Source organism: Cetorhinus maximus, chromosome 22, assembly GCF_964194155.1.
Source record: "Cetorhinus maximus chromosome 22, sCetMax3.hap1.1, whole genome shotgun sequence".
NCBI classification, from domain to species: domain Eukaryota; kingdom Metazoa; phylum Chordata; class Chondrichthyes; order Lamniformes; family Cetorhinidae; genus Cetorhinus; species Cetorhinus maximus.
Window position 1 is genome coordinate 38,679,436 of NC_135900.1, and position 22,420 is coordinate 38,701,855.

At 40.3% G+C, this 22,420-nt stretch overlaps 1 protein-coding gene across 2 annotated transcripts in view; it reads right to left on the reverse strand.

The window, feature by feature from the left end:
* mrps35 (mitochondrial ribosomal protein S35) overlaps positions 1-21,483 on the reverse strand; it is a 50,210-nt gene extending 28,727 nt beyond the window's left edge. Inside the window, exons 1-6 of one of the 2 annotated variants that reach the window (XM_078568124.1) lie at positions 21,282-21,483; positions 18,707-18,756; positions 17,606-17,773; positions 14,084-14,144; positions 12,506-12,645; positions 939-2,480 (exon numbers count right to left, since the gene is read on the reverse strand). In XM_078568124.1, coding sequence (XP_078424250.1) covers positions 2,106-2,480; positions 12,506-12,645; positions 14,084-14,144; positions 17,606-17,773; positions 18,707-18,756; positions 21,282-21,411 — 924 coding nt within the window. In that variant the 5' untranslated portion in view covers positions 21,412-21,483 and the 3' untranslated portion in view covers positions 939-2,105. Of the gene's footprint in view, positions 1-938; positions 2,481-12,505; positions 12,646-14,083; positions 14,145-17,605; positions 17,774-18,706; positions 18,757-21,281 lie in introns of those variants that run through there. The other variant, XM_078568123.1, reaches the window with a different exon arrangement.
* Between the last annotated feature and the right edge of the window lie 937 nt (positions 21,484-22,420).

Below are 22,420 nucleotides of genomic sequence, written 5' to 3' on the forward strand. Positions count from 1 at the left end.
TCCTCCGCGGACACCTTCGCCCTCCCCCACCAACCTCACAGCCTTGATGCTTTCGCCACCCCTCCCCCTCCAACGTCCCCACTTGCACCATTCTTCCCCATTACACCATCCCCCTTCCGGACTTCCTCCACCCCCTGGACACCTTTGTGCAATCCCTCCCTCCCAACCTCACCCAACCCCCAGGTACACCTTCCATTCCCCACCCCCCCAGCCTCAGCCTCAGCCTCAGCCTCCCCCCGGTACACCTTCCTCTCCCACTCACACCTCGGCCTTTCTCTCTCCACCCCCCACCCACTGGCAACCTTCACTGATCATCAGTACCAGCCCACTGCTAAGTCTGTGAAGTTCCAAAGCATTAATGGACACCATGGAAGATGGTGTGAGACCATGGCGAAATCCGAGAAGTTACGAAGCCTCAGCGAAGTTGAAGCTTCTGCATAGAGACCTTCTGAGAGCTGCTTCCCAACGGAGCCACGTGTATGAGGATCCACCCACCATGCAATGCACATGTTCCTCCAGAGTCCGGTAGCTGTAGGCCTCCAGCATCATCTCCTTAGGTGTCCGCGATTTGAGCAAGGCCCTACAAGTAAGTCCCGACTTCTGCACGTTACACTTGTCCACACGTTCTGGGCTGGCGTGTTTTCCCACCAGTGTAATGATAAATTGAGCTTGGGGGGGGTTGTGGTGGATTCCGGTCGGGCCTTACTTTGTAACCCATTAGAGGGATGCAAATCGGGCTCACTGCAGCATCCAGCTGGATTCACGATCTGCCACCTTCAGATGATCCTGCTGTGATTTCCCACTAGCACAAAAGCGATTTTGGTCCCTCTCGCCAACCGTGACTCTCACCACAAACGGCAGCGCCAATTACGCCATCTGTCTTTGATTTTGTTTAACACTTTTCTCCTACTTTCCTCATATTCCCTTTTGTTCTCTCCTTTAATAATATTCAAGTACTCCTAATATGCTTTTTTCTTCAGCTTCACTTTTTCCTTTAATACTTTATTCATCCAGTGCCCCATAATTCAGCTCACTTGTTTTTTGGCTTTCAAATTAATATATTTCTCTACCCTCTTAAAGATTTCACATTTTTTAAAAAATATTTTCTCCCAGCTTATCTTTACTTCCACTCTCCTTCCCTCATATTTTGCTCATTTCTATTATTTTAGTCCTCCTTGTGTCACACTCGATCCTGAACTTTACTGTGTTTTGATCATGACTATCAGGTCACCCATTTGCTCCTACTTCTTCTATTGGTTCTAGTTCACTACAAGATCTGTAATGATTTTTTTTTGTTGGACTTCTTACATACCGAGTAAGAAAGGGGTCCTGTGTATGCTGTAAAAATTCAACTCCCTTTGGTTACTTCACGCCAGTTTATTAGGAGGTAGTTGAAATCTCCCTTGATAGATATTCCATGTCTGCCATTCACCTCATATTTGCTTCTCTAATTTCCTTCAAAAGTACAAAATCAAATTATCCATGTGATCTATAGTTTACCTCTATTAGGGTGATATTGGTTGGAATTTTACAGACCCTCCTGGCAGTGGGATCTTCTGGTCCTGCCAAAGTCAATGGCTTTTGAATGGCTCACTGTATTTTATGGCCCTGCCCCCTCCGCAAAAGGGCTGTAAAATTCCGCCCCTTATCTTTTAACTCAATCCATATGGATGCTGTATCTAATTAATAGTTATATATTTTTTTTCTACTGCCATTGTTATAGTTAACTAGTAGAGCTAGCCACCTCCCCTGCTTTCCAAGTGTGTTTTATTCAGCAATATTTAGTTGCCAATCTGCTCTCCGTGTAGCCATGTTTCAGTCATCCCTACTATATCTTCTTTACAAATGATTACCTCTAGTTCATTTATTTTGTTTCGAATACTATGTACATTGCAGTACCAACTGTTTAATTTATTATACTTTTTATAGTTTTTACTTATTTTACCTTTATGCTCTATTTGCAATTCGTGTTAACCCTGTTCCTTCCTTTAGTTTGACCTACGCTCTTTTCCCAATTCTTTTACTGCCAGAATTTTGTAACATATAACAATTCCCTCCACCCCAAGTTATTAAAACCATATTTACAGCCCTGGTTATCTTTCATGCTAGCACATTGGTCCAAACACAGTTGCAGTCCATCCCAACTGTACAGCTCCGTCCTGTCCCAGTACTACTATAGTGACCTGTGAAATTGAAACCCTCTTTCCCACAACATTCCTTTGGCCACATGTTGACTTTCTTAATTGTTTTGACCCTATGATAATTTGCACATGATTTGGGTAAGAGATTATTATCATTCTGCCATTAAATTTAATTTCTAATCGCTGATACTCCCTTGAGCAGGGTCTCTTCCCTAATTTTTCTGTCGTTGATTCGGTTATGGAGCATAACAACTGGATCCTCCTTCTCCCTTCCCAGCTGTTTTGAAATGTCCTGTACTTGGCACCAGGCAGGAAACATATCCTTTGGGACTCTTGAACCTGACAACAAAGAATATTGCATATCCAGCCAATTATAGAATCTCCAACAACTACAACCTTTCTATTCTAGCACCCCCCCGCCCCCCCCGGATAGACTCTCTCTTCATAGTGCCTTGGTCAGCATTTTGACTGTTCATCCCAGTCTCTCTACTTATCCTCATAGGTAGAGTTCTTTGTATCTGTTGGAAAGAGGTAGTGTCTAATGGACCTTTTTCATTAGCTGTCCAATGTTCCCTTATCTGGATTTCTGATAATCACAGTCTACCCCTTCTTGCGCCTGTGCTTTCTTCTGGTGTGTGACTGTACTCTAGAGTAAATTATTTAGTAATTCCTCCTTCTCCTTTTCGTGTCAAGTATTTCTTGCTCAGACTGCAGCTCAACAACTCAACTGGAGTGTCTCGAGGCAGAGATTTTCTTGCACCTGTGATAGTCTGGGATGGGCTATAATCCACAATATCCCACTTATTAAAATCCCAACACCGACTTGACTAATTTATTTGTTATCTGCAATTTATTCCATGAACAGATTGATAATTGGAGATCAGGATTTAATAGTGGATTTAGCTTGAGGTTAAGTAAGTTACCGTGATTAATTAGCTATTCGTAAGTTATTAGCACCTTGAAATGCAGTTAGAATTTAATTACTTAGCTGCTTTTTAAAAAACTTATACTTGTGTCAATATCAAGTCAATTTGAACACCAACCACTGACAATACTAAACATACAAGGAATAGCTAGATACTTATTTCGTTGGCTCTGCCGCTCCTCTGTTTTAATTACGATGCTGTTTTCCCTATTTCATCCAGTATTATATACTTAGAATCATAGAATGGTTGCAGCACAGAAAGCCATTTGGCCCGTTGTGCCCATGTCAGCTCTCGCCAGAGCAACTCAGTTAGTCCCACTGCCCCACCCTTACCCTATAGCCCTGCAAATTCTCTCTTCAGGTGCTTACCAATTCTCTTTTGAAAGCTACCACACTCTCAGGCAGTACATTCCAGATCCTAAACACATACTGTTTAAAAGGTTGACATTGGTTATTTACCAATCACCTTAAATTAGCATCCTTTGGTTCTTGAGCCTTTTGCCAATGGAAACAATTTCTCTCTACCTACTCTGCCTAGACTGCTTATAATTTTGAGACCTCTATCAAATAACCTCTCAAAGGAGAACAATCCCAACTTCTATCTACCTATGTAACTGAAGCCTCTCATCCCTGGAACCATTTTTGTCAATCTTTTCTGCACCATCTAAAGCCTTCACATTCTTCCTAAAGTGCAGTGTCCATAATTGGACACAATACTCCAGTTGAGGCCAAACAATTGTTTTGTAAAAGTTCATCATAACTTCTTATCCTTTTGTACTCTATACCTCTATTTATAAAGCCCAGGATCCTGTACACCTTTTTAACCACTTTATCAACTTGCCCTGCTACCTTCAACAATTTGAGCACTTACACCCCTATGTCTCTTTGTTCTTGAGCCCCCTTTAGAATTGCACCCTTTATTTTATATTGCCTCCTCTCGTTCTTCCTATGAAAATCTATCATATTTCTCTGCATTAAATTTCATCTGCCACATGCCCGTCAATCCCACTAGCCTATGTCCCCTTGAAGTCCATCATTATCCTTCTCACAGTTAACAATACTTCCAAGTTTTGTGTCATTTTGCAATATTTGAAATTTTGCCTTGTACACCCAAGTCTAGGTTATTAATATATATCAAGAAAAGCAGTGTTCCTAGTACCAACTGTATACCTTTCTCCAGTCCTAAAAACAAATGCTCACCACTGCTCTGCTTTCTGTTGTTCAAACAATTTCAAAACCATGCCACCCACTGTTCCTTTTATTCGAGTCTTCAACTTTGTTGAAATGTCTACGATGTGGCACTTTACCAAATACCTTTTGGAAGCCCATATACACATCGGCTTCATCGACTCTCCCTATTGCGCCACCAAAAAAACTCAATCGTGATTTACCTTTTAACAAAATCGAGTGAGTTTTCCTTAACTAATCCATGCTTGCCCAGATTCCTGTTAATTTTGTTTCAGGTTATGGTTTCTAAAAGCTTTCCCGCCTCCAAGGTTATGCTAAACGGCCTATAGTTGCTTTTTATTTACCTTTTTTGAACAAGGGTGTAACATTTTCAGTTCTCCAGTCCTCTGGCACCACCCTGTATCTGAGAAAGATTGGAAGATTATGATCACTGCCTCCACAATTCGCATGCTTACTTCCCTCAGCATCCTCAGATGCATCTCATCCGATCCTGGTGACTTATCAGCTGAGTAGAGCCAGCCTTCCTAATGCCTCCTCCATCAAATTTTAGCACATTCAATATTTCAACCATCTTTTTCTTCTTCACTATGATTTCAGCAGCAGCATCTTGCTTGGTAAAGTCAGATGCAAAAAAAGATTTAGTCCCTCAGCCATGCCCTCTGCCCAGTCCCTACATAGATCCCCTTCTTTGTCCCTAATTGGCCCCACACCTTCACTTATGGCCCTTTTACTATTTATACGCTTATTCTCATGGACAGAATTTTGTGCGTTTTCGTATTGTCTGTGATCAATGTGTTTTGTATGCGAGGTGTGTGTATGTTCTTACCCTCAGAGTGGTTGTCCCAATTTAAATAATTTCAGCAGCAAGCTTTGAGAGTTTAAAAAATAAAAAAAGGTTATTTATTATCTCACACTTGCCTGAGGTTTTTGTAAGGAACATATCTTTTTATTTCTGTTAGACTGTTATAAAGAACATCTCTCTTTATTTTCTGTTGGACTGTGGGTTCAAATTACAATGGCTGCAGGTTGAAAGACATGTCCACTGGAACAGGATGAGAAATATATACAATGTTGCAGTCCTGGAACAGTGTGTGTCATGAAAGACAGGATGGTGCCGGAAAGGAGTCCTTGACCAAGGGAGCTGCCTGGCAACATTTTAATTGGCTCCTGACCAGGTGACTGGATTTTGAGTAAGAAGCAGTGCAGCAGAATAGCTTTCAGCCTGAAAGGAACAAGACCTAAAACAACTTTCTCCTGTGTGGAAAATTCTAGTAATTCCACAATAATAGCTAGCTGGCTTTTCTTCTCATATCTCTATAACCTGCTCTCTCTCTGAAAACCCCTGTCAAGAGGCAATGGGGAAAATCACCATTAGAGACACTGAAAGGCAAGTGCTTAACCAGCGAATTAAAGACTGAAAGTGCTGGAAGACCACCTCGTGTCATCAACAAGAACTGAAAGGAATTTGGAAGACATCAATCAAAATCAACCCATTGAATCCTGTACTCTGGAATTGGTGCTATTAAACTGTTTTATCCCACCCTTAAAATCCAGGTTTTTGTGTGTCTTATGTGTGTGTATAGAGATTTAAGAAGGGGGTAGAGTTTAAGTTATAGTGTTAGAAATTAGCAGTTCATATTTCTTTCTTTTGCCAATGTTAATGACAGTTTGTTCAATAAACAGTTATTTACTTATTAAGTTTACAAACCTGGTGCTTGTATTTTGTTAACCTAAATTAAACAGTTAGGTAGAATTGGGGCAATCTGGTGGTTTGCTCAAACTTTTCACATTTGTCGTGGCTCGGGGAACAGTGGGGCTTGATATTATAGCGCACTATCCCCAGTGAGTCGTGACATTTTTAAAAATGCAATGTCTCACTCACCCAACTCACCCACACTATCACTCACACAAAGACTAGATACAGAAGAAGATAAAAACCAATACGATTACAACGTATAATTGTCTTAGTCTCTCTTTTACGGCAGGTCTGTAATTTCTTAGGTAAGCTGATGCTTTTAGTTGAAGTGAAGGTCTTGTAAGCAGAGGTTCCTCAGTGAGCTGCAAGGCTTTTTATAGTTGAATTTCCGTAAAGTTGGTTCTCAGGTGAACCTGAAGTTGAAACATGTTAGGGGGAAGAGTCCTTCTCCGATTTTCGAGGTATTGCTGTTTATTACTCTGGCTGCTTAGGTGACTGCAGCTGGTTTGATGGCTTTCTGATGGTCTGTGCCTCTGGGGGGCTGATTCTTGTTGTTTTAAAAGCAGATAGCAAACATGGCTGTCTCACCCACATGATCTGTTACAAAGCCTTTTTACAAATGTGGGCAGTCAGGTTGATAAACATCCTGTGTTGTTATTTGACATTTTGAAATTTACCCAGTCTGGGTTCAGAGGGACCATCATAATACAATGGGAGATCAATGGGGATCCCTTCACATTTGTTTAAAATACATTGAGTTTCGGAATCAGAAAGGCAAGTTGGCTGGAATGCTATAGTCCTTTTGTTGACTTTCCATAGAACCATAGAAAAGTTATAGCACAGGAGGCCATTCGGCCCACCTTGTCCATGCCAGCCAGAGGACACCCAGGTGCCCTTTCTAATCCCACCTTCCTGCACCCGGCCCATAGCCCTGCAGCTTACAGCACTTTATGTGAAGATCCAGGTGCTTTTTAAAAGAGTTTAAAGTTTCTGCCTCTACCACCAACTTGGACAGCGAATTCCAGACACCCACTACCCTCTGTGTAAAAAAGTTCTTCCTCATGTCCCCCCTACACCTTCTGCCACTTACCTTGAATCTATGTCCCCTGGTTCTAGAATTCTCCATCAAGGGAAACAATTTTATCCTGTCCAGTCTATCTATTCCCCTCATAATTTTGTACACCTCAATCAAGTCACCTCTCAGCCTTCTTTGTTCGAAGGAAAATAACCCCAACCTATCCAATCTCCCCTCGTAGCTACACTTTTCTAACCCTGGTAATTCTTGTAAACCTCCTTTGCACTCTCTCCAGAGCCTTCCTGTAATGTGGTGACCAGAACTGCACACAATATGCCAGTTGTGGCCTCACCAGTGTTTTATACAATTCCAACATTATATCCTTACTTTTGTATTCTATACCTCTGCCAATTAAGGAGAGCATTCCATATGCCTTCTTTACAACCTTGTCTACTTGAACTGCTGCCTTCAGGGATCTGTGTACTTGTACGCCAAGATCTCTCACTTCATCTACCCCTCTTAGTATATTCCCATTTATTGTGCAATCCCTGTAACTGTTTGACCTCCCTAAATATATGACCTCTCACTTCTCTATGTTAAAATCCATCTGCCACTTTACCGCCCACTCCACCAACCCATCTATATCGTTTGAGATTATGGCTATCCTCTACACTATCCACTACTCGGTCAATCTTCGTGTCATCTGCAAATTTCCCAATCGTGCCCCTCACGTTCATGTCCAAATCGTTAATATATAACACAAACAGCAAGGGACCAACACCGAGCCCTGTGGAACACCACTTGAGACAACTTTCCATTCGCAAGGGCATCCATTGACCATTACCCTTTGTTTCCTGTTACAAAGCCAACCTTTTATCCAGTTTGCCACATTACCCTGAATCCCATGGGCTTTTACTTTCCTGACCAATCTGCCACGTGGGAGCTTGCCAAATGCTTTGCTAAAATCCATGTACACAACATCCACTGCACTACCTTCATCAATCCTTCTTGTCACTTCCTCAAAGAATTCAAACAAATTTGTGAGGCAAGACCTTCCTTTAACAAATCCATGCTGACCATCCCTGACTAGTCCATGCCTTCCCACATGACAGTTAATCTTATCTCTCAGGATTGATTCTACTAATTTGCTCACCACCGATGTAAGACTAACTGGCCTATAATTGTTTGGCATTTCCTTTGATCCTTTTTAAACAATGGAACTACGTTTGCATTTCTCCAGTCCTCCGGTACCTCCCCTGTATCTAGTGAAGATTGGAAAATCATCCTCAGAGCATCTGCTATCTCCTCCCTGACTCCCTTCAGCAGCCTCGGAAACAATCCATCTGGCCCTGGTGACTAATCAACTTTCAAGGATTTCAACCCTTCGAGTACTTCCTCTCTCTTTATGACTATCCCATCCAATATCTCACAGTGTTCCTTCTGGACTACTATATCTACATCCTTTCCTTTGTAAACACGGAGACAAAATATTCATTCAAAACCCTTCCCACAGCTTCTGCAACTACACACAAGTTTCCATCTTCATCTCTGATAGGTCCCACTTTTTCCTTAACTAACCTTTTAACATTAATGTATTGGTAAAACATCTTTGGGTTATCTTTAACTTTACTTGCTAATCTTCTTTGATGCCCTCTCTTTGATTTCCTTATTCCTTTTTTACTTTGTCTCTGCACTTCCTATATTCGTCTAGGCTGCCTGCAGTACTTAGTTCTTTGTGCCTATCATACGCTTTCTTTTTCTGTTTGATCTTCCCCTGTATTCCTCTAGACAACCAGGGAGGTCTAGATTTGGCAGTACTATCTTTAACAAAGGGATGTGTAAATTCCCCGAATGGCTATGAATGACCATATGTAATTAGGTATTTGCTTGACTTTCAGGACTGTTACTGCCAAAGGTCATATGATTTGCAGCAGCCATTTTAACAGTGTGTTAAAAATTTTAAAGTATTGTCTAAACTTTCATAATATACTGGATCATGACATTATAGAAGACTTTTTGATTCCCTTTTATGTTAGCTGCCAGTCGCTGCTCATAAACTTTCTTTGCTGCTCTTATTTCTTTTCTCACTTCCACTCTCTATTCTGCCTGTTTCTCACTTGGATTATCAATGTGACATCTGTAATATGCACTCATTTTCTACTGCATCTTACTCTCTCATCATCCAGAGAGCTCTGGCTTTAGTTGCCCAATCTTTCTTCTTGTGGGAATGCACCTCAACTGTAGCCAAACCACCTCCTCTTTAAAGACAGCTCATTCTTCCACTACAGTTTTGCCTGCCAATCTTTGATTCCAAATTAACTGTGGCAGATCTGTTTGCACCCCATTGATATTGGCTGCCTTCCAATTTAGCATTTTTACTCCACATTGCTCCTTTTCCAGAGTATCATAAGGTTGGGGATGGCTATGATCACTGTTCCCTAAATGTTCCCCAACTGACACTTGATCCGCTTTACTCAGAACCTCATTGCTCAGAACCAGATTCAGCTACGTCTCCTTCTTCATTGAGCTGGAAACACACTGATGTAGAAATTTTTCCTGAACATGCTTCTGAAATCCCTTCCCCTTTGTCCTTTACACTGTTACCATCTCAGTCTGTATCAGGATAATTAACATCCCCTATTTTCACTCCTCTATAGTTTTTGCACCTTTGCAATTTCGCTGTAAATTTACTCCTATATATCTTTCCCACTGGTTGGTGGCCTACAGCCAGTAGTACAATGCTCTATTGCTTATTAATTCTAACCAAATGGATTCTGTCCTGATTCCTCTAGGTCATCCTCTCTTTCCAGCACTGGAATATTCTTCTTACTCAATACTACCATTCCTAATTTTTTTATTTCCTTCCCTACGTTTCCTATACCGAGTATCCCAGAATATTTTGTATCCAGCCCTGGCCTTTTTTGAGCCAGGTCTCAGTTTATTGCCACAACATCATCATATTCCCACGTGGTTATTTGTGCCTGCAGCTCACCAACCTTATTTACGTACATGTGCTATAAACCTAATTTAAACTTATTGCACTTCCTCTTTGTCTGACCCCACCTAATACCGTACTATTTCTTACTATCTAGTCTCTCCCAATCCATTTGGCACCTTGCTTCTCTCTTCTAATGCTCAATCCTGGTTTCAAACTCCCTGTCAAATTAATTTAAACCCTCCCCAACAGCACTAGCAAACTATCTCACGAGGACATTGGTCCCAACTTCATTGCATCCAGCCTGAATAGGTCCCACCTCTCCCAGAACAATTCCAATGGCCAGGAATGTAAAGCCCTCCTCTGCACCATTTCCCCAGCCATATATCCATTATCTCTGTCTTCCTAATTCTATATTTACTAGTGTATCGTACTGGGAGTAATCCAGAGACTGCTAACTTTGAGGTCCTGCTGCTAGTCTTTCTTAGCTCCCTAAAATCTACCTGCAGGGCCTCACCTCTCTTTCTACCAATGTCATTGGTACTTATTTATTGTTCCCCTTGGCTTAAACGTCTTTGCACCTTCTACCCTCTCTATACCTAATTCTCACTCTTACCAAATTCCCACTGTCACTCGATTTAGGAAGCCATTCCTTTTAGACATTTTCCCAGTGCTATGCCACACAACATCACCCAGCAATGATTTTTGTGCCACCCTGCTCAGTGACCTTGGGTATGTTGAAGCAGCTCTACTCACAAACAACGTTGCTTTCTGTGGTTTAATCGGTATTATAACTACTTTGAAAGCTTTACTCTTTTTCTATTCCTTCTGGACTATCATTATTAACAAGTTGCAAAAACCCTTAATAAAATCACAAACAATTTCAGTTGTGAACCAGGTTAGTCAATTGCCCCCAGAACTGCAGGAACTTTTTTTTTCCGGCAAGAACCTCTGATAAATGCATGATGATTCCTTTTTTCTACACCATATCTATCTAGATATTCCATATTCCCCTCTGTCAGGATGCCTGATCAGTGTATATGTGACTGACCCCATGACTGTGGATGACGTTACCATGGGGAAGCTGACCTCATATCTGTGCTTAAAGTGGACAGTCACTCCAGTCCTCACCAATTTGCATTGGTTTCCTGTCCTCCAATGCCTCAAATCTGAAATTCTCATACTCATGTTTAAATGTCTCCATGGCGTCACCATTTTCTGTAACTTCCACCAGCGCTACCACTTTCCCACCAATTCTCCATTCCTGAATCTAACTTTTTGCACAATATTTCCTCCCATCACTCTGCCATTGGTGCCCATGTCCTCAACCGCCTAGGCTCCATATTCTGGAATTTCCTCCTTGAACCCCTTGTTCTCTCCACCTCTGCACTATTTTAAGATGCTCTTTAAAATTGGATGAGCCTCCATTTTTTCAGCATACCTTTCTGATGGACTTCAGGACATTTTCTACATTAAAAGTGTCATATAAATGCAAATTGTTTCCCAGGGCCTCCAGTTCTTTCATTTTCCATCTACTTAGTTGGCTTATTAGTTATACACTTGAACTGTCCCTATATTGGCCCCTGCTCGGCACTTTAATATCAAGTTTCTGTATCTTTCTTGCCTGCAAAACATTTTTTCCTTCTTTCTTGGACAGCAGTTTCAACTTTATAAATTTAAATCCTTCCAAAATACCGTATTTAGTCTGTCTGCAAAGACATATGTATTGTTCGATTCAGCTTCCTTCCCTCTTCTAGTGTCACAATTGTTAGTGTCCTAGGTACCTGAAAATCTCCTCTCTCACACCATCTCCTTTTTATAGCCATGCATTGATTTTTCTAATCTGCTTCTTCCTAACCGGTCTAGTACATGGCAGAACCTTGCAGCACTCACACGAAATCAGTTCTATTGAGTTTCTCATCTATTTTTATACAGGTAGAACATGGACTACCTTACTTATATTGTTGCAGGTCTCAATAATTTGTTTGATCTTGAGCACTTTAGTTCCAAAAATAAAATCTAAAGTGGTGCTACATTTTGCTAGACTGGATAAGATTTCTTCTTCTCTTCCACAAATTACGTTTCAATCCCTGCTGTGGAATATGGAAAGACATCACAAAGTTTAGACGCTCACCCACAGGGCTACAGTGAGAGGCGCGGCGGGGGTGGGGGGGGGGTGGTGGTGCGCGAAAGTGGGGAGTGGAATTAAAACAAAGCAGACTCAACTGGGCCACTTTTTCTAGTAACAACCAGTTTCACATCACAGCTGTTTCAGCCCAAGAAACACGTCTCTAAGCCTGATCTCTTGGTTAGGAAAATTACATGCACAAGTTGATTTCATGAGCTGGTAGCATTAGGGCAGAACTAAGAAGTCCAATTGGTTTGCTGTTATGTGATTACAGCAAAGGAGTTCTCTAACGTTCTAAAATTCTCTGTTAAGAGAATTTAAATGATATATCTTGAGATTGACCAGTAGCAATTCAGTATGTTTTGCTACATTTAGCAAACCCTCACCATGAAAAGGGTTTTAAAATCAATTTGGATAGATGAATTGAAATAGTTTTATACAATGTGGCTTTTTCCCATTTAGCAATTCATCACTTACTGTCAAGGTGACCATTCTGGCCTTGGGATTGCGGAGAGAGGGTCCTGCTGCAACATAATCAGTTGTCTCAATTTTGATTGGGAAGTGCTGCTCACATTTTTCATCACTATCGAGTGCTGCTGGCCACTCAGTGCAGAACTCTGAAATCGAGTAAAGCATTTAGTAAAGCATTAATAAGGATTATTATTACAATTCTAGTTCATACTAGGGATGTGGGCGTCACTGGCATCCCATCCCTAACTGCCCTTGTTCAGAGGGCATTTCAGAGTCAACCACATTGCTGTGGGTCTGGGGTCACATGTAGGCCACACCAGGTAAGGACGGCAGATTTCCTTCCCTAAAGGACATCAATGAACCAGATGGGTTTTTACAACAATTGACAATGGTTTCATGGTCATTATTAGACTTTTTTAATTCCAAATTTTTATTGAATTCGTGGCGAGGTTTGAACCTGGGTCCCCAGAGAATTACCATGGGTCTCTGGATTACTAGTCCAGTGACAATACCACTACGCCACCGCCTTTTCACTCAATCCTTTGAGCATAATCTAATGGACTCCCCATTGTAATGTTCTATATGATGATTCTGTGGTCTCCAACTTTTCACAATCCTGGTTTCCTTCAGCATGGGGTGCATTCTGACCAGCCCATCGCTGGGTTGGTAACCCAGATGCAGTCCTTTTCTTTTGCTTGGTGTAGCAGCATCTGTTATGGGTTCTTTATTCCCAAACTCCTCTCTCTCTCAGAGTCTGCAGCAGTAAGACCAGATGCCTTTTCTTTTGTGTCCAGGTGTTAAAGCTCATACCTGACTTTGAATAAGTTTTGTCCTGGGTCCCTGCCCCCATGGCAAGCAGATCACATGGGCTTATCACCAGGCAGGGTTCAGCACAACGTCACACCATTTCCCCAAACCCCCACCATTCCAGGGCATTCTGTTTTATCTTAAATTACAAGAAACAGTTTAAAACATAACTGTCTTATAAAATCTAGCAGTGATAATTTATATAGCCCCTTTCAAAACCACTAGACATCCCAAAATGCTTTACAGCCAATGAAGTACTTTTGAAATGTAGTCACCATCGAAACATAAGAAACAAGGCAGTTAATTTGCTCTCAGCAACTCCCACAAACAGTAATGTGACAATTAGCAAATAATCTGTTTGTGTGATGCTGTTGGGGGATAAATATTGGCCAGGATGCCGGTGCTCTTCAAAATAGTGCTTTCGGATGTTATATATCCACCCGAGAGTGCAGAATGGATCTCAGTTTAACGTCTTATCCAAAAGGCGGCACCTGGACAGTGTAATGCTGCTTCGATATTGCACTGGAGTGTCAGCCTACAGTTTTGTGCTCTCTTGGTGGGATTTGAATCCTCAACCTTCTGACTCAGCCTTGGCTACTAAAATTTAGCTATGACTTTTTGTGACAACCAACTGCAAAAGTGACATGCAACTATGAGAGTCATTTCATGATCACTGCAGAGTAAGATAAAGCTGTCCCAAATATAATTAATCAGTTGTAAAGCATACTTTAGAACCATCCTTCATAAATTACAGGTTCAGTGTGACACGTGACCTACCTTTTAAAGCTGTGCAATGTCTTTTTATTGCAGGCGGAGTGAGATGCAAGAAATTTGAAATCTGAAACAAATTTATAAACAAATTAATCTTTATTATTTATTTTCTTAGCTGTAAATTGATATAATTTAGTGGGTAGGAAGGGTCATGCTCAGCAAGGCCAGTGACAATATGCAGCCTGTGAATTGATACACATCAACAACATTACTTAAACATGGCAACTGACAACTTGGAGCACAGGTAAAAATGAATCAAGAGTTTAGCAGAAGCTCAAGTTGCATTATCAGGTTCCACAGATCTAGTAATGTCGTTACCAGACATTGTCATGATGATGTGATGTGTGCATGTGTCACATTACTCTTTAATTTCATCAGCTGATCGAACATATATTGAACTGTTTAAAAAGGACTTTTCAAAAGCAAGCAAAGACACTCACTTAAGATCGCTGTCACAAGTCACCTGACATCTGCTATTACAAAAACAAAAAATGCTGGAAAAACTCAGCAGGTCTAACAGCATCTGTGGAGAGAAAAAAAAGTTAATGTTTCGAGTCCTTATGACTCTTCTTCATAAGGACTCGAAATGCTAACTCTGTTTTTTACTCTCCACAGATGTTAAACCTGCTGCGTTTTCACAGCATTTTCTGTTTTTGTTTCAGATTTCCAGCATCCGCAGTATTTTGCTTTTATCTGCTATTACAAGTTGATTAGTTTTCTGGAAGGTTCCTTTGTGGATATAGTTAAGACATGCCCAGACATCCTCCTATGGGATTTCACACGTCCTGGTGTCAAGAACTACCTTCAAAGGATGAACTGAAACTGCACCGTTTCTTATATTTGCATTTCTATAAAGCTACCTCTCAAGCAAAGATAGAAAGTCTACCAGGGCAATAGCTACATGGAAAGGTGTTTTTCCTATCTCATCAAAATGGGTAATGAATCATACTGCTAACGGTTAACGGCTGGGACATTACAAAATCTAATTACCTAGTCCATGGGATAATAGCCACAGTCTGTTCAGATGTGAGTTAATCAATTACCTTCTGAAATCATTGTGGGGAGAAAGGTCATGTGACTGGATTAACCATTTTTGAATGTCTTTTTATTATAACACGCAAGTTGCTAATCAGTAGTCTGGAAGAATCCTCCAATGGGCCAGTAATACTCTCCCTCTCCCCTTCTCTTCCAAGTTTCAAGATCCTACAATAAAAACAAAATACCGCAGATGCTGGAAATCTGAAACAAAAAACAGAAAATGCTGCAAAAACTCAGCAGGTCGAGCAGCATCTGTGGAGAGAGAAAGAGAGTAACATTTCGAGTCCGTATGGCCCTTCTTCTGCTTTTTACAGCATTTTCTGTTTTGTTTCAAGATCCTACCTCTGTCACAGATTGAAATCCAGCACAGAGGTAGAGAATTTCCAGCAAAAGGAACATCAGGTTAAAAAATCATCCACTTTTGGAAAAGATGGATTATGTTTCAAAAAAAACCTGTCTCCAGAAATTGCAGTTTGTATGGGCTTCAACTCCACTGGGATTTAAAGACCACTGTGAAGAAAAATCTGTCACAGCCACAGATATCAGCAAAGATCTCAAACAGTGAACTATTTTTTTCCTTTTTGCATTGACCTTTAATTTGGCTAAGAAAATAACTTCCTATTGTATAACTTGTAATTCTGCAAATAACTTGTGATGCTTGGAGGGCATATGTGTTGTGAAGGTCGAGGCACAGGTTTACCTTTTTAAATATCTTTATATCCATCCGGGTGGATTTCTGGCTCAATAAAAACTAACACCTTTGTGTTTTAAATTCAAGAACGCCTGCCAGACAGGTTTCTTTGCAATCAACACAGAAATGGTTAAGCACAGTCATTGGGTAAATACCTTCATCCTTATAATTCACTAAAAAAACCCTGTTATGGCCAGACTTGGGGTAGTACAGTAGGGGAGTCATTTTTACGCCCCCCACCCCCCACCCACGCCACGTGGTCCTAAAAACATATTATTTGCAGAATCAAATATTTCTCTTTAAATGTGGCTTAAAGAAAATTCAAACATTGCAGCAATTATAGCCAACAATTTTAGCTGGTGTTTTTCACAATGGTCTTCATTGTTCTAACTTTGTGCCTATGAACAGCGATATGCAAAAATTATTTGGATCTAACTTATGACCATTTTTAGGAAATAGCCTTCTGGTTCACACTGTAGCTATAAATGTTTTAATCAAACAATAAACTTTATTTAGCTACAAATGGCAAGAAGATTTTCAAAGAATTAAACTGTAAAAGCTCTAGCATTTAATAATTATCAGTGCAAGTATTATACATTACCTATGCTATAAGAGAAAGCTAATACAACATACTTTGAAGATTGATTATTAGAGGGAGCAGTCTGCTTTTTACTAATGAATATAGGCAAAGATGTTTCTTTTTCAATATATTCATACCTGCAAAACTATTTCTTATACAACTCTGATGCTGGTTACAAAGAAAGGTGCAAAACATATCCTTTTAATAAGCTTTTAAAAATCATGAAAGGGGATCATTAATTGGAGTGGGGTGCACAAAGAAGTTGAGGACTTTTAACATACAAGCTGATCTTGTGTGGTTTTACAAGTAATTGGTAGAAGTCAAGAAATTAAACTTAAAAATACCTTTTCACAAACCAGAATACACTAAAAACTAATTGACCAAATGGCTCAGATGATTTATTTACATTATTTTAACTATCGTTTTCATTCTTCACTGAGATCAGCTACATCTATAACAATCACATCTATTTTAGTAGAGCTGTAAATCCAATTATTGTAAACTGATTAATACTAATGGAAAGAGATCTTAAGTTGAATGCAATATGTAAACTAGTTTCTGATAGTGTAATTGCAGGACCATGATAATTACATACTTACAACAAAAAGGCAATAAATTTAACATGTAACATATACCCCCCACCCACCCCCCACTGTAAATTTGGTCTCCAATCTAGAGATGGGGGCTTAAACTGGGGTTTCACCTGGACTTTGTGATTCCAACCTTCAATTTTTTGAAGAGAGATTCATCATGGGTATTTTTATCCAATTCCTGTAGAACTACAATGTGCAGGCAATTACCACGACAACCTACATATCATGATAACTTGGTAAAAAAGGTGAGAGGAGATCCAGTTCTTGCAGACAAGAATTTAGAGACGACGGATCAAAGGAGTTGTATTTCCATCCCATTTCTGTGAAACTACGATAGTGAACATGCAAAGATAATCTGTGCAACATGACAACCAGGTAGAAAATTTATAAATGCAAGGCTTGAGTAGCTGAAATTAAAGGGCAAATAATATTTTTCACAGAATTTCATACAATTCAAGCTATTGAATAAAAGTACCCGAGCAACTGGTGTTACTTGGGATTTGTTTTTGTGTGTTCCAGAAAGGCACTGATGACTAGCCCCAATCAGTCAGCAATACTTATGAGATGCTTTGATTCTGATCTTGGACATCAGAGTCAGGTGATTAAACCATACTATTCTTACTTACCTTAATTAGCTCTAGGTTTCCTATCTTGCCTGGTGGGACTCCTCTTTCTACTGGATAGCCCATGCGAATAGGAAGAGGAACAACAGAAGGTTTAAATGCTGAAGCGGTTGGGTACACATTGCACCAGTTCTGGTCCACTTCCATCTTTTCAGTCCTTGGAGGTACAGGCTAAAATGTAAAATTATATATATATATTTTTATAAAAGGTTTTGTTTCCTACATTAGCATTTTTACTGATTGAGTTCTGAAAGAATAAAAAACTTAAAAAGTGGTATTTTATCACTATCACCAACTGTAGCATGTTGTACTGATCAAAGAAATCTATTTTTTTCACCCTCAGGACATGAATGTCACTGGCAAGGTCAGCATTCGTGTCCATCCCTAATTGCCGAGAAGGTGGTGTTGGGCCGTCCTCTTGAGACTGCAGTCTCTGTGGTAAAAGTGCTCCCAGAATACTGTTTGGTCAGGGGGTCCAGGATTTTGACCGAGAGACAAGGGAGAAACTGATACATGTCCAAGGCAGGATTTAGCAGGCAATTTGGAGGTGTGTTTTTCCCATGTACCTACTAGCTTTGCCTTTCTAAAGTAATGGAGGTCATAAGTTTTGTAGGAGCTGCCAAAGAAGCCTTGATGAATTGCTGTAATTAATTCTGTAGATAGTACACGCTGTGGCCACACTATACTGGCAGTAGAGGGGATGGTCACTTAGAGTAGTGGGCGATCACAAGAACTGCTTTGCCCAGGAAAGTGTCGAACCTTGGGTTGTTGCAGCTACACCCGTCCAAAAATGAGAAAATTATTCCATCATACTCTTGACTATGGCATTGTAGGTTATGGAGTGGCTTTGGGAAATATTGAGGCACTTGACACGGAATACCCAGCCCTTGACCTAATCTAGTAGCCATGTTTGTGACTGGTCCAGTCGACACTATCAGTGAACGGGGTAAGAAAGAATACTTTCAAGGCCAATAATAATTAAATCAAAATTCTGTTATTCTGTGTTGTCTTCAGGGAACAGTCAAGATTCTAAAATTACTGTGCAATTGTCATGCCCATCATTCTGTGGAACATTGTGATTCTTATACGTGGCTTAATAATTACCTCTCTCCTTTGTTTTTCTCTTGGAGATGCTCTATTGCCTCTTGTTACAGCTGACGAAATAAAGCATTGAATAAAAATTGAAATTAGGATGATATAGTAAGTGACTAGAAACTTTTTAAATATACATTTAAAACATAAGACAGCTTTTTCCTTTTAAACTTCAAGTAAAATTATAAGGGAGAGAGGGAAGACATGAAAATGAAAAAGCAACAAATTCTTCCACAAATATTTTTGTTGATGACTTGGGAATTAGAATTTAAATGTTTTACTTAAAAAAAAATTACATTTTTCACTGTCTTCATTTTTTGTACACATTCCCCTAGTAAAAAGCCACAAAAATAATTACCAAATTGTAAAATGTAGTTTATTCCAATAATAGATAATAAGTTATATGACATTTGGCACCCTTCAGTTTAATGACAAACATTGAGCACTAGTAGGCTAACTAACTGAAAAACATCACAGACAAGCATAAGTCTGCACTCACTTAACTTGTAGTCACACAGTGGGCAAAAGAAATGGATTCTGCCACTTCCCAAAGTAAATGTGGACTTCATCCATCGAGATTTATAATCAATGCATTCAAAATGTATCAAATTAAAAGTAATTTCTAAATCTTCAAAGTTACTTAAATGTTTCTGCAATTCCTCAAATCTATTGTTCATCAGCTGTCAATACAGGTTTAAGTCTAAGTTATTCTATTCAGCATGATGGCCAACTATTTGATAGCCATAATTTTGGTTTCAATAAGAACTGACTTCTTACTGTGTTGCACCTTCTGTGTTTTGTTAAAGATCAATCAATTCCCTCTTACATTTTTTTTGCACATTGCGTCACCATCAACAAGTTTCATTGGAATTCCAATACAGCGAGAGACTCTGTATTTGAACAGGAAAATAAATATTCCTGTTCAAATGAGAAAATAATTTAGATAAGAAATTGTGTTAATTCCAATGTTTGCATTTGAATCTTACGAATTGATAGTACATTTGGCTCATCTTTGAAAGTGCAGTAGTGCTTAGTCCGACAGCCCTACTTTTTGTCTGTGACCCCTAAGTTCCTCAAATACCTGTCAAACTCCCTTTTAAAGTTATTTTTGGAATCAGCTTCCACTACTTTACCGGGTAGTACGATCCAGATTCCGATGACTGAGTAAAAGAATTTTTCATCTCCCCTCTAGAATTTGTGCCATTGATTTTAAATCGATGATCATGAGTTATTGAACGACCTGACAGAGAGAATACCCTTTCTCCAACCATGCAATCAGAACATTTCATCATCTTTAAAACCTCTTTTAGGTCAGCTCTCAATCTTCACTGCTCCAAGAGAACAGTTCTAACTTTTCCAACCTCTCCTCGCAACTCAAGCCTCTCATCATTCTGGTAAACCTTATCTGTGTCTTTTCTAAGGTCTATATTACTTGCCTGAAGTGTGGTACTCAGAACTGCACTCAATACTCCGGCTGAGGCCTAATCAATGGTTTGCAAAATTCTAGCATTATCTCTTTGCCTTAATATACCATATGTCTGTATTTATAAACTCAAGTAACCCATCTGCTTTTTCAAACCAACACCAATTTGTCCTGTCACCTTTAAGATTTGTCTATTTGGGCACACTTTTCAAAATCATACTACTTATAGTATCCTTTCTTTCTATTAGTCCTAGCTTGGACTGATAGGGCTGAATGGCCTGTTTCTGTGCTGCATTTTCTATGCAGTCCTCTCAACCTACATTGATTCACATATCTCCACATCAAACGTCACCTGTCATACTTTTCACCATTCCACCATCCTGTTTATGTCATCCTGAAGCTTACAACTATTTTCATCACAACCTACATTGTTAAATTCCAGGTAGTAAGTGGGTCAAAGATCAAACATGGTTGTTTTCAATGACAGAACATGCTTCAGGGGACCATATGGCTTAATCCTGCTGCTATTTCTTATCTGCAATTCTATAATTTGCTCCCTACACACGAGTCTAGGTCATTTCAAAAAGTAAAAAGATTACACTGAAAATTTATTTCGCTCAGGAACCAAAACTATAGTTTTGCTATCAATCCGAACTTATCCACCAGCTATACCGCTATTCTCGTGCTCGCCAGCACGAAGCCTACTCCTGATCCTTCAGTTTCTTCTTGCTAAGTACTTTTTGCATTAAAAACTCCAATAATCTGAATGAAGTAATTTCGAATTAAGAGGAATGGGTTGCATTTGTTGCTTTTATACATACCTAGTGCTCCACTGGGCAGTTTTTTTAACCGTTTGAGAATAGACCGGGTATCCGAACATAAAGTAGACTCAACTAAGGTGTCAGAACTTCTTGCGGCTGGAGTCCCTCATTGCTGAAGCCGGACAGTCCACCCGAAAAGCAACTCGAGCTATGCTGCTACTTTGTGCAAACACTAGATTGGCACACAATCAGGATCTCAATTATTCATACCCCCTTGGACCCTTGTCCTAGTTAGTGAAAGACCCATTTTGCAGACGTAGCTCCAGCTCTCATGAGTGTGTCAGTGACTAAGGCCTGACTACTTCCAGACACAACGACCCTCTCGAAGCCTGACTCCCCTTACCTTCGGTCGGTGGAGCAGAGTTTAGCGAAAATGGCGTAGAATATAAAGCAGCGCCTCTCAGGTTACAATCCACCCGGCTCCTCGCCGCTAATGGTCTCAAACTACATCGGATGACCGCCAAAGTCGCCATCACTGTCTCTTCCAATAGCCCACAATGCAATGAGCGTTGTTGCTATCACCGTCTCCTCCAGTAGCCCATAGTACACTGGGGCGCTGTTCCTATCACCGTCTCCTCCGGTAGCCCACAATGCATTGGGCGTTGTTGCTATCACCGTCTTCTCCAGTAGCCCACAATGCACTGGGCATTGTTGCTATGACTGCCTCTTCCAGTAGTTCACATTGGATCGGTTGTTGATCTGTCACAAGTTAAAATTCGTATCAGGAAAGAAACGCAATCAAAACAGTGCTTCCCTGGTACGGTCAATGTGAGCATTTGAGGAGAATATAACAAAGTAATATTTTTGAAGCTCCCCCTCCTTGACTCTTGAACGATCAAAATTCTTGCGAAAAGACGGGAATTAGCATTTTGGCAGCAGAAGAATGGAGAGAAGGCTGGAGGCAAACAATGTCGCAAAGATGGATAAGGGAAGCTAATCTGAGATAAAGCAGCAGATCAAAGCTCCACATTTCCCCTCAGTCCAACGCAAGATGTAGCCAGGCATATTGAGTTTTGATAAAAACAAAAAACTACTGCGGATGCTGGAAGTCCAAAACAAAAACAGAATTACCTGGAAAAACTCAGCAGGTCTGGCAGCATCGGCGGAGAAGTAAAGAGTTGACGTTTCGAGTCCTCATGACCCTTCAGCAGAACTGAGTAAAGTTAGGAGAGGGGTGAAATATAAGCTGGTTTAAGGTTGGAGGGGGGGGGGGGGGTGGTGGGGTGGGGGGAGAGAAGTTGGGGGGGGTGGTTGTAGGGACAAGCAAGCAGTGATAGGAGCAGATAATCAAAAGATGTCACAGACAAAAGGAACAAAGAGGTGTTAAAGGTGGTGATATTATCTAAGAAAATGTGCTAATTAAGAATGGATGGCAGGACACACAAGTTACAGCTCTAGTGGGGGTGGGGTGGAAAGACTGACAGGGTATTACAGTTACAGATTTAAAAATAATGGAAATAGGTGGGAAAAGAAAAATCTATA